Source organism: Lycorma delicatula, chromosome 5 (genome assembly GCF_047948215.1).
Source record: "Lycorma delicatula isolate Av1 chromosome 5, ASM4794821v1, whole genome shotgun sequence".
NCBI lineage: Eukaryota > Metazoa > Arthropoda > Insecta > Hemiptera > Fulgoridae > Lycorma > Lycorma delicatula.
Window position 1 is genome coordinate 54,224,789 of NC_134459.1, and position 12,725 is coordinate 54,237,513.

Here is a 12,725-nt window from a genome sequence, read left to right on the forward strand (position 1 = left end):
AATAAATCAATAAATAAATTAATAAAGGCGACAGTGAATAAAGACAACGGAAAAATCTATCTAGAAATAACGAATGATTATTAGCAATATATTCGTAATTTAAACACTAAAAAGTGAAAAAAAGAACTGTTTCTCTAACAAGTTGTTTGTAAGATAAAAAATTATCAGATGTTAATAGTAATAAAGGTAATATTGAATGTAACTAATCCATTAGAAAAGGTATTATAAAATTAACGTCTCTAATTTATGATATATCATCAGTGATATAACAAATCACTGCCGGATCACCTAGTTCTAAATAATATTTTTAAAGTTTGCAAGAAAATACTTTTTCAATCTTAATTTCGCAGAAAAAGTAAAAAATTATCCAGGTAATAAGAACATTTTTTGAGTTAACCAAAAAAAAAAAAAAAATTAAAACGTATTTTAGGCTACACTTCAATTTTTGAATATAAAATTCTATTCAAATATCATATTCAAATATTTCATCATTTAAAATGAAGTACCGAGATAATGATTATTATCATCTAAAATGGTTATATATCCGGTATACAACTTAAGCAGTGTATGAAGAAATGGATTGCTCATCGCATTTTTTTTTATCTCAATAACATTTATTTAACAATGGTGATAACATTTTTTTTCAACATTTTTAACTTTAGAACACTTCAGATAAAATATTAATATAAAACCTTAGAGGACCAGAGATAGTAGGATTGAGAACTACAGTTGAATGAAAGTACAATGAAGACAATTACAGTTATCGTTTTATTATGTACGACACTGTTTTTTTCTGGTAAGTGTAAGACTATCAGATTTTTAAAAAAACTTTTAAAAAACGTTTTAAATGGGATGTCTGCTTCTTTTGTTAAATGTTTAATGAAATTTTTTGAAACACATGATAGTAGCATTCTTTTTGGTTCTCTTTCGCTATTGTATTTCATGTAAACTTTAATACGTTGCCTTACCTTATAAGCAGGTGAGTGACGGCTTGTTTGAGTCCAATATTTTTCGTTTGGTGATAATTGAGCCGCTAAACAAATCACGTTACAAAATAGGTAGCTTAACTATTGTCGCGAATGATATTACGTAAATAATTTTTACAATTTATTAAATTTTTCCAAAAAATATTTAAAGGTTAAAATAACGTCTGAATTTATACAAAAGAGTTATTATATTAAACTTACATGGATAAGAGCCAGAGACATTTAATTAATATTTAAGGATGAAGATTGAGGATTAAAGTAATATTTTCAAAAAAATCCTTTTCGGCATGCAGGAAGGCCGAGGTAGATTTCACCGGTGCTAAATAGGGGATAAAAAATATTTCCGTCTTACAGTTAAGAAAAACTTCAAATTTATTCAATATAAAAATGGTTGCATATGAAAAAAGTACCACATGTTTAGTAAACGATAAGATATCAAGAATTGTTTCAGACAAAAGTCTTAGGTAATGTTTAGAGGACTAACGAACACTTTAAACCGATTCAATACTGTGCCTATAAGGGATGTATGATTTTTTTGTCTTCGAAATCCCATTTTGTCCACCTCCTGGGCGAATGGTTGGTGATATCAAAAAACTTTACTTAGATAAGTTTTAGGCTCTTATCTAAAGAATAGTAGGAACTTTAAACGAATTCAATATTTTACTTAATAAGAAAATTACAACGATATTATATTTTTTCGAAACAGACCCCCCCCCCATTTCCATCCAATTTTGCCCATATATGAACTCGATCGAGGTTTAGGGTCGTTATATTTTATGTATAAATTACAAAGTGATTGGCGCAAAATTACGGCAGTTATCGTGTCCATAAGAAAGTGAAATATATATATATATATACATTTGAACTGACGGTGGTTTTGGGTTTTGGGGGATGTGAAACGCGAATATATGTAGAAATTTTCCGGGCGTCGAATCATGGTACCCATTAAAAGAGGTAGCTTTCTTATGAAATCTACCTAAAAGACTGCAGGCGTCTGTATGCAGTGCGTATGATATCGTTTACCTAGATTACGATCAGAAAAGACCACTGAAAATTTTAAGCATTAAGTTTAATATTTAATATCGCTAAAAGAATATAATATAGTTCGAAAATAAAGATGAAAAGTTTAAAACTACATCTAAAAGAAACAAATTTTGTTCTCCGTATATTCATTTATTTATTGGCAGTCACAAAATACATACAATACCAAGATTCTACATTTTTAACAAGAAATACAGTATTGTTAGTTAAACCTCTTTAGTTAACAATTAAATTTACTGTTCAATTTTTATTTAACAAATAATAGTTATTTTAGTTAAAAGATGCAAGACTTTGTCCGCTAGTGCAACTATTTATTTAACTATTGTAAATGAAAAGAAATGAAAAAGGCTATCATTAGTACATAGCATAAATAAAATTATAGCAGAAAATTACAATTTTAATAATAATCAACGATCAGATGTTTTGGAAGAAGAAAAACAAAGCATACAAATAAGAGGCAAATTAGTTAGAATATACATACACTTTATAAACTATTTATATTAAAGAAAAAACTTTCGTTAATCCGTTGCTGGCTCTTTAATTAGTCTTGTATTAATATAAATAAACTGTCTTCGTATTATGGCCAAATTTGAACAATACTCCTCAAATTTCTCAACTGGTACTTGTTAGTAATTACCATAATTTAAATTATCTTACGTCACGTTGAATACGTCTCATTAGGCTTTTAACATATAATTGTCTTATAATCATAATATAAAACTTCCATAAATATTTTTTGGCTTAAATACGTTTATGTTTATTCAGTATGTTGTTGTTATTATCACTTTTTGCATAAAAAATAGTGTATACGACCAACTGATAGACCGTATTGTAACATTTTCTGTATAAAAAATTCGCAATATGTTAATTTTATTTCATTAAGTATTGTATAGTTAGTCTATACAATAAGTAAGAAATGGATTTCAATTTTTTATAAATAAAAAAAAACCTTCATCTTTCACCCGCCGGGTTGGTCTAGTGGTGAACGTGTCTTTCCACATCAGCTGATTTGGAAGCCGAGAGTTCCAGCGTTAAAGTCCTAGTAGTCAGTTATTTTTACACGGATTTGAATACTAGATCGTGGATACCGGTGTTCTTTGGTGGTTGGACTTCAATTAACCACATATCTCAGTAATGGTCGAACTGAGACTGTCAAGATTATACTTCATTTACACTCATACATATCATCTTCATTCATCCTCTCTGAAGTATTATCTGAACAGTAATTACCGGAGGCTAAACAGGAAAAAGAAAGAAAGAAAACCCTTCATCCTAAACTTTCATCTATAATATAACTATGACAAGACATTCCAGCTATTTAACTTTTTCAATCACCGAGTATTAACGTGTAGAAGCACTGGTAGAATTCATGTTCAATTTCACAACTAATTCGTTCTGTGGTTGTCCTCGTAAGGAAGGAGAAAAAGCTATCAGTTTAATTTTTTTATATTTAGAGTAAGGTTATGTAAGATGAGCCATTTCTGAATCGTTATTAATCCCTTTTCGGCAGAGACTTTAGCTGATTCCCACCTAGCATTAGAGTGATTAGAATTGTGTCGTCTGCAAAACAGATAATATTACATCGTAATACATACATACACACACATTATATATATATATATTATATTAGGAGATAATATTATGTATTTCAATCTGCAGTTTAAGCATATCATTTACATATAAAAGGGAAAGAATAGGAGATAATACAGTGCCATAATACGCCAAAAAAGTCAATATTCAAAACACAAAAAAATTAAACTAAAATTACTTACAGGTTACTAGTTTAGTAACCTAGTAAATATCAATTTACAAGTGATATTTACATGTAAAACATAATGAATAAACAAAAATCAATTACAGGCTGTGAAATACGCAGTTCCAAATAATATAACCAAAACAGAATTGTTTAATCCAGATTACATATTAATCAATATGAAACCATTTGTACGAATTAAACATTTAATCAGCCAATAATCACACACAACACACACCCAAAGTGGCTTTGTTACGAATTCAAATAATTGGATGAAACACGGTATCCTGCAAACTTTCATATAGCGTTTATATAATTTTCTTTTTAATGTATTACAGTTTCTGCAGCACCTAATGAACACGTAACAGCTAACGATAAGAATAAAAAGGAACTAAACGGGCAAGAAATTAAATCAATAAATGAAAATAAATCTACAGATCACATGATAACTGGAGTAATTGGAGGGAAAAGAGCATCAATTAACGATTACCCTTATATAGTAAGTAGAAATTTTTATCATAAATAACAGTAATATGTTCTGCGACTAAATCAACCGTTTATATCATTCTGTTTCCGTGCAGGGGACAGTGTTTTCTACAACGGTAAAATAGTTTTTTCCGCATGCATACGACTAGGTAATCTTGTATACAAAACAGATAATTTCAAAAATATCATTCATAATTGCATTAGCTGAATCTGTAATCGTTTTTTAACTGTTTTTGAATGAATTTTTTAAACCTATCCTTGGGCTTTAAAGCCAAGTTAGTTGAAGCCTATAAACCCTAAGTTATCAGGGTTATTAATTAGTTAATCCCTAGCTACCCAACTTACTTTTATTTCATAATAATAACAGTACAGTTAATTTGTAATAAACATATTAAAAATGTATTGTCTTTTACTCAGTCACGTGGTTTTGAGTTAAGATCCTAATCAAGCAAATCAGTTTTCCAACGCTGAAAAATTAACCTGTCATCGATCCTCTAAACCTCAAATTATGAACCGGAAGTCATAATAAATGAATAAACAAATATCAAATAAATTAATGTCACAAAAAACTATCTATTGGAAAAAAAAATTACTTTTAAATACAACCACAACGACAAGGATTAAACCTGATGACTAAGAAATCAAATAATTTTTTGTATTTCAGACAAAAGTATATCCTTTAAAGAAATTATCTTTAAAATTCGTTAATAATGTTGTGCGCCGATTCTATTAACGCGTACCGTGATAAAGAATAATCTCATCTGTTATAGGAATCTTATGCAATCTTATAGGAATCTAAGAAATACCGCCACTACAGTGTTCGTTGATTTAATGAATTTTTTAATTTTTTTTAATTCTTGGATTACAGACCCAAAACAACATCGAAAATAGTTATATCTACAAATGTTTTGTCTAACTTTTCAAATTTGTTAACGAACCATTCTAAAGTATAGGATGCCTTCTAATCACCTTCGAGAACTAAGCGATTGTTAAATAACTTTCGTATAAGACGTTATTTACGTAAAATCCATTGCATAATATGTACATTAATATAAATCTTTTACTTACAAAGAGTTTATAAAATAATTAGGCGTAATATATCTATATAATAATACGGTTGGATTGATGCCAATAAATTAAATAACAAAATTACTGATGTAATCATACGGCTATGAAGACCTGTTATACGTAAGAAAAATATCAGCTGATATACATTAATACGCAGAATATTGTTCCTTTGAATTGTTATTTGATGCTAAATACAAAGAAATTTAAAAGTAATAATTTATATAATGCCCGAATAAATTTATTATCAGTTATTTAAGAACAGACGGCTGCAGATTTTATTTAGAGAACGATTGGCTGACACTATTTACATACTTCACAAACGAAAATGTTTTTCGTTCTCGATAATCACAGACATCGTATAAGTTATTAATGCACTAAAACTAAAAAAGTGTAATGTTTACTTCTAAGTAGCTTAAATACGGAAATTTATTAAGAAAAAGAATTGTAAAGCGGATTAAATAAAATATTTATTTGAAAAAGATAACAGCGGATCTTCATGGCAGAGTGGTAGCGTCTCTGCCTTTCATCTGGAGGTTCCGGGTTCGAATCCTGATCAAACTAGGCATTCCTTTTTACGCAGTACAAAGAAAAAAAATCATTTCATTATCGTCCATCGAAAGCTGTTAAAACGTGACAGCAAGAAAAAAACGAAATATAGAGGAATTAATAACTGTACGGTTTCCTCTCCTTCAAATCGATTATAGATAATCGCTGTTCTGAAGTAGCAGATTCTACGTGATCGATGATGTATAAAATACAATATTCTTTTTCATTTTCAGGCTGCCGTGTTGGCAAACGCATACCACAGAGGATCTGGGATAATACTGAATAATAAATGGGTATTGACATCTACATGGGTATCTCGGAAGTAAGTAGAAAAATGTTCGATTTTATTAAAATTTTATAATCTTAAGTAAAAATAAGAATTAATCGGAATAATATTACAAACATTTTTCAAAATGTTTAAAAACTTGCTTTATACTTTTTAGTTATACTTTAATCAAATTATCATACATTCATGAGTTTAATTAATAGGTTAATTTGGATTTCAAAAGATAACATCCGTTTTGCAGATTTTGCAATTTTTTGCACCCGCACCCATAATTTACCCCCGTACGGAGGAATGTTTGCAAAAGTAATGGTGGAATATTGTATTGTCACCCAACCTTAGTAACTGTACAAAATGTCATCAATCGGCCATGTCACGAAGTATTTTAAATTAAGGATGCAAGATTTTAGAACAAATATGAAAAGAAAAACATTGTTGAGTTAAAGAAAAGCAAGTAAAAATAGTTCAAATTACGAGTATAAAAATAAATAAATTCAGTTTGCAACATGTCAAACTGTTGATATTATCAACTGTGATAATCTTAAATATTCGAGTAACATTAGTAACATTCAATTTTAAGATTTTTACAATAAAAACAGCCAAGGTAACATTTAACTGTAAAATTTGTACTATTACAAAATATCTTCCCGAATACTTTGTACCGTTGTTTAGATCGTAGAAACGAATGTAGTACGACTGATAAAGAATGTAACAATAACGTAATACTTTCGAACACATATGCATATATGAAACCGTACTTAATAATCCTATTTAATAATGTGGAATTTACAAACAAACTGAAATTATTAGTAAATGTATTAAATGAATGATATATCGAATAATAATTAGATTTTATTATTCAAAACGTTTGGCAAATAACATATTTTCTCAAGTTAATCTTTCTCTAATTACCTTTCCTTCTAATTTCCTTTTCTCATTCCCTTTACAGTTTAGTCAAACGAGCTGTTAAGATTTATTTTATAAGGAATATCTTTGCACTTATATCTTTTATCATTTCCTACCACATCAGCCTATAAAAGTAAACCGCTCAAAAAGCTAAGTTTATTCGGCGATTATCTATAGCTTAATATCAATAAATATTTTTTAATTATAAATATTCACAAAATTTAACCGTTTATTTTTTTATTTTTAGAGTAAATGCTAGTTTGATACTAATAAGAGGTGGCAGCAATTCAGCGATTGATAAGGGACAAACCAGTTGGGCTGAAAAATTTGTAACACATCCCGATTACGAATATCCTTATTATTACGATATAGCCTTAATTAAACTGAAAACCCCATTCAAATTTGATAAAAAAGTGAAACCAATTAAAATTGCAAATAAATCTCCAGTAAAAGGAGAGAGCGTTGTATTAAGTGGATTTGGATATTCAGATGGCACGGAAGAAAAGAAGGTGAGGTTATAAGTTAGTATGTATAATAATTATGTCTTACTATTGTAATAAAAAATGTGTAAATAGCTGTAAATATAACTACATACAAGTGTATATACAAACAAACACATTCGTAGAATGTCTAATAATAATAATGATGTTATGTAAAAATAAATATAATAATAGAAATATACCAAGCAATGATATTAAACAACTTTTAAAAAACAGAAATGTTTTTATTCTCTTTGTACATAAACATGAAGCAGGAGAATTTTACGCAAGAACTGACAGAGTATAATAAATCAGAACTCCAAAATACTAACAAAACAAATCATCCACTGCTGGCTGACCTGTCCTGTGTAGCTTGACATATGGAATAATTAAGCAGCCGTAAAATACTTTAAACGATCTTCTGTGAGGCCAAACGTGAAAGCCCTCGGGAGAGTGAGTAGTGATAGGCGAGCTAATACGTACAACGATAATTTTTATTTTAATATGAATGAGTGGCTAACGAAATTTTACATTCGAGAATTAAGCGAATGAAATATAAACTTCGGAGCAAATTACTCTGTTTATTGAAAATTGATCTGCCCATGATGCGACATCAGTAGGTGAAGTAATTCTAGCTACCAGTTATCTCACTCGATTGTACACAAGAGAGTGATGCAGTTCAACCAAAGGAAAAACCATGTACATTTTAATATATATGTATATTCTAAATATATATTAGCATTCTATACATCACAATCAAAGAATCAAAAAACTAATAACCAGTAAATTTGGAGAAAAATACTTGTTTAATAGTTTTATTATACGTCTATTCTAAATCAGCTCCCCGATTTTATCGGTCTTACAATAAAATTTTTTTTCAACCGAGTGATAAGTAAAACCATGCAATATTATATTACATTTCGACATCTATTTATCCTTTCTGTACCTAAAGAATTGCGAAATGTCTGTCATTTCCCGAGCCACATGTTCTCTAGTGATAGTAAATAATAGTCTATTTCTTTGCTTGCAACATTTTGCAGAACGTGTAAATCTTGTATAAGAAATTTCACTCGGTTTAATAACCTTCTTTCGTAGAACCCACGATATCCTCATCTAGAATCGGGATAGCCATCAAACAGCTGGAAGTAATGCATTTAATATAGCGTCAAATGATCAATCCTAATTCAACATATTTTGTAAGGTTTAAAGAAAAGTGAACATCTTTCAATACGGTACTATCACGATTTTCCAAATAAAAATACTACAAAATGATTTGTTATTAGTAATAGAATATCTATATCAGCATTTGGATAATCGAGATAACAGGTTTACATGATGAAATCGTCAATTAGATTAAAATCTTTTCCCATAAAAAGATGGGAAAAATGAATCTCGAACGATTCATTCTTTCGAACGATTTATACTTCTCGAACTATTCATTCGTTCGAACGATCGATACTTCTTTACGAATGATTTATCTAAAATTATATTTGTGTTTTGTGGATAAAAAAGGAAAATATTGGGATTAGAGCTGTATTATACTCTCAAAACTCAAGAAACAGCAAAAAATGTTCACGTTTGAAGGTTTTCGTTGTAAAATTTTTTGTTGTTGTTAGTACGCTAAATCCATGAACGTTATTTAGTTACAGTTGGTTTAATAAAATCATTTTTAATGAAACATAAACCATGTAACATTTTCGCGGCGGGCAACAGCCCCCGCCTTTTTTCTACTGTAAACTAAAAATAACAGCATCAGTGAAAACCTGAAATTCATAATCCTATAATTTATTTAAACTAAACTGCACGGAGAAGTAAGAATGATTTTACCGAGTAATTTTCATTAATTTTACTAAACTAATTGACGGGTTTATAAAATATTTTAATATCAACCTGGACTAATTTACTTAAACCTCAGTTAATAAACTAATTCGTTGTTTCATTTTTATTTCAGGGCAATTCGAACGACTTCATACATGACGGTTGGTTACGATCTTTAAATCGTACAGTAATAGATTACCAAGGTTGTAAACACTATTATGACTCTTATCCAACATTTACAGAATTGAACTACTGTACACCTGTAACTGACTTTAAGGGGCCGTGTTTAGTAAGTAAAACTTACATATTGTTAAAAGTCATTTAGCAAAATTAGGTTTGGGTAAACATTACATTCTGTCACTGATTACACGGGTCAACATGATTTTTGTCTCACGAATGCCAATAGGTGTTCCTAATGAATTTTTTTATCCTGTTTTCAAAGATATATTTGTAATTTCTCTATCGCCCATAGTTTTTTGTCATTTTAACTTTTTTAAACGTTTTTTCATCCATTTGTCCATTGTCAAGTAAAAGCTCCTAGAGCATTGTAAATATGATGGAACCAAATGAGCTAACTCAAACGGTAGCTTTGCTACTGTTGTGCAAGTTCAGACGTGTATAGACATGTACAAACCTGATCTAGTGTAGCACACATCATCAGAACGATGCCAGTTGTAAGATGATGTGAACCATTAAACACGTCATTGCAAATGCTTTGTGTGTCTGAATTATTGTATATTACATATTTACAACTTTATTTCTTTTCATTAGTCGTTAGTTACAAAATGCCTACAGTTTCTTTAAATCATCCTAACAATTTTTCTTATGTATGTGGTGAAGTGACGCTCAAGCCCAAAGGCGAAACATTACTCCATTAGTAAAAAAGTGTTATGAACTTTATTTTGGGTGTAAAGTCGGGGACCAAACAAGATTCTTGGCCCCAAACATCTGTTGTTTATCGTGTTCTAGGGTTCTCACTGCATGGAAAAATGGTACACACAACATGCCATTTGCTATTCCTATTATTTGGAGGGAACCAAAAATCACTCTTCTGACTGTTATTTCTGTTTAACAAATATTAAAGAGATTATATTAAAATCAAAACATACAGTCGTGTACCCTGTCTGCAATGAGACCAGTTCCACACTGAGAAGAATTGCCCATACCAAAGCCTTCAGAATATGTGACATTAGATGAAGACAGCTCAAAATCTGATAGAAGTAAGAAAGAAAAAGAAAGAGATTCTGGTGATACAACCTCTGAACAAAGCAGAGTTCATCTGCTGACTCAAGAAAATCTTAACGATTTTATACGAGATTTAAAGTTAAAAAAAAACAGTCTGAAATGCTTGGTTTCCGGCTAAAAGGTCTGAATCTTCATCAAAAGAATACAAAGATATATATATTTATCGTAATCGTCATTCTGAATTTAAAAATTATTTTTCTGAAGAAAATGGCTTAGTGTTTTGTAATGACATTTCTTATCTATGAAGACATTTGTAATGAACATAACCCAACAGAATAGCGTTTGTTCATTGAGTCCTCTAAAGTTAGTTTAAAATCTGTGCTTCTGCATAATGGCAATAAGTTCCTATCAGTACCTGTGGCTCAATCTGCTAGTATGAAACATATGAAAACTTTAAATTTATACTGAAAAAGCTTCAATATGCAGTGTATGGTGGAATATTTGTGGTAATTTGAAAGTAATTGCCTTATTCTTGGTTTGCAGCTTGGTTACACAAAGTACTATTTTGTGTTAATGGGATAGTAGGCACAGAAAAAAACATTTCATTAGAAAAGAATGGCCTAAACGCGAATCACTCATTCCTGAATAGGAAAATATGAAACATGACTCAGTGAGTAATCCTTAAAATGTGTACCTACCTGCGTTACATATCAAACTAGGATTAATGAAGTGTTTCGTCAAGGGCATGGACAATACTCCTCCTGGTTTCATGTACTTAAAACAGAAGTTTCCTAAAATTAGTGATGCATGATGAAAAGCTTGAGGAATTATTAAATCCACTGGAGAAAGCAGCTTGGCAAGCATTCAAAAATGTTACTCAGAGTTTTTTGGTAAATCGACAGGTGGAAAATTACCATGATGTTGTCAATCATGGTATGTCGATCAAAAACATACCTTACTGAAATATATTAGTTTAATTATTCGCTATACGAAATAAAATATGACATTAAGTATAATACTATATAACAGGAAATAGTGTGTTATTTAAATGAAAATAAAATTATTAACACTGAATAACGATGCTATATAACAACAAAAGTTTTTTTTTCTTTTTCAGTGTGAAAGCGGAAGTCCACTCGTTCGTAACAAAGAACTTGTTGGCGTACTCTCAATAGTCTTCTACTGCCCAGACCCGTCCTACCCATCCGTATACACAGATATCACTCAGAAAAAATTAAAAGACTGGATCGAAGAAACAATAAAAAAAAACTCGGACGCAAGCGAACTCGAGGAATTTTCTAATACGGAATATTACGCATAAGCAAAAACGACTTCTTTAATAGTTTATATTGCTGGCTGCATCATAAATTTCCAATTATAAAAAAAAATATTTATCTTTGTACAAACGAGTAATTTTATTTAAACCCCAATGTATATAAAATGCATTACTACAAGTTAAATAATTACAGTCAAAATTACAACTTACCAACCTTAAAAAAAGCCAGTCACAAACAAAAATATAATTACACCAATTAATTGAAAATGATAGATTAAAAAGTACAGTTAGCCACTTCTAAGTAGAACAAAGGCCGGCCTCCGTGGCGCGAGTGGTTGTGTCTCGGCCTTTCATCCGGAGGTCCCGGGTTCGAATCAAACATGACATTTTCACACGCACTACAAATCATTCATCTCATCCTCTGAAGCAATACCTAACGGTGGACCTGGAAGTTAAAAATAAAAAAAGTAGAATAAAGGCTCAAGACCGGAGTCCCGATTGGAAGTTCCCTTTCGGCAACTTCTCACTTGAGGCATGGAATGCTAAAAGATCGAGTCCCGGCTGCCTGAGTAGGGCCTTGCGTCCTTCCGAGGTAGTTTGAGGTGAAGGCACCCCTCGGAGCTGAGTTTATGCTTAATTGCGGGTCCAAGCTCCGGGGGTCGGGGAAACTACAGATGTATATAAAAAAAGAATGTAGAACAGATATAATAAAGAGGAATAAAAAAAGATGAATATTAAAACACACGATGGCCAAAAAAAAAACCATTTTTAAACCCCTGAAAAACATTTCTCTTCAATGTAGTATAATTACTAATACAGGATAATTAAAGAAAGTGTCAATTTTTGCATATAATATAATTTTTATAATTTATTTGAATATACATACATAGATACACAC

General features: G+C 30.3%; 1 protein-coding gene across 2 annotated transcripts; it reads left to right on the plus strand.

Moving 5' to 3' along the window:
- Positions 1–636: 636 nt before the first annotated feature.
- On the plus strand, positions 637–11,957 carry LOC142324960 (trypsin-7-like). Of its 2 annotated transcripts, XM_075366128.1 has the most exons (6): positions 638–796; positions 4,119–4,279; positions 6,114–6,202; positions 7,317–7,578; positions 9,500–9,655; positions 11,669–11,957. In XM_075366128.1, the coding sequence occupies exons 1-6, from the start codon at positions 745–747 to the stop codon at positions 11,870–11,872; spliced, it is 924 nt and encodes a 307-aa protein (XP_075222243.1). In that variant the 5' UTR covers positions 638–744; the 3' UTR covers positions 11,873–11,957. The 2 variants fall into 2 exon arrangements, with proteins under 2 accessions (XP_075222244.1, XP_075222243.1); XM_075366129.1 differs by lacking the exon at positions 9,500–9,655 and having other exon boundaries at positions 637–796.
- The last annotated feature ends 768 nt before the right edge of the window (positions 11,958–12,725 follow it).

What these genes read in the sequence shown, in the direction of transcription:
- LOC142324960 (XM_075366128.1), top strand. Translation starts at nt 745, where the DNA reads ATGAAGACAATTACAGTTATCGTTTTATTATGTACGACACTGTTTTTT. An exon ending in TACGACACTGTTTTTTTCTG is followed by an intron (nt 797 to 4,118) that starts GTAAGTGTAAGA and finishes AATGTATTACAG; the next exon opens with TTTCTGCAGCACCTAATGAA. An exon ending in TTAACGATTACCCTTATATA is followed by an intron (nt 4,280 to 6,113) that starts GTAAGTAGAAAT and finishes TTTCATTTTCAG; the next exon opens with GCTGCCGTGTTGGCAAACGC.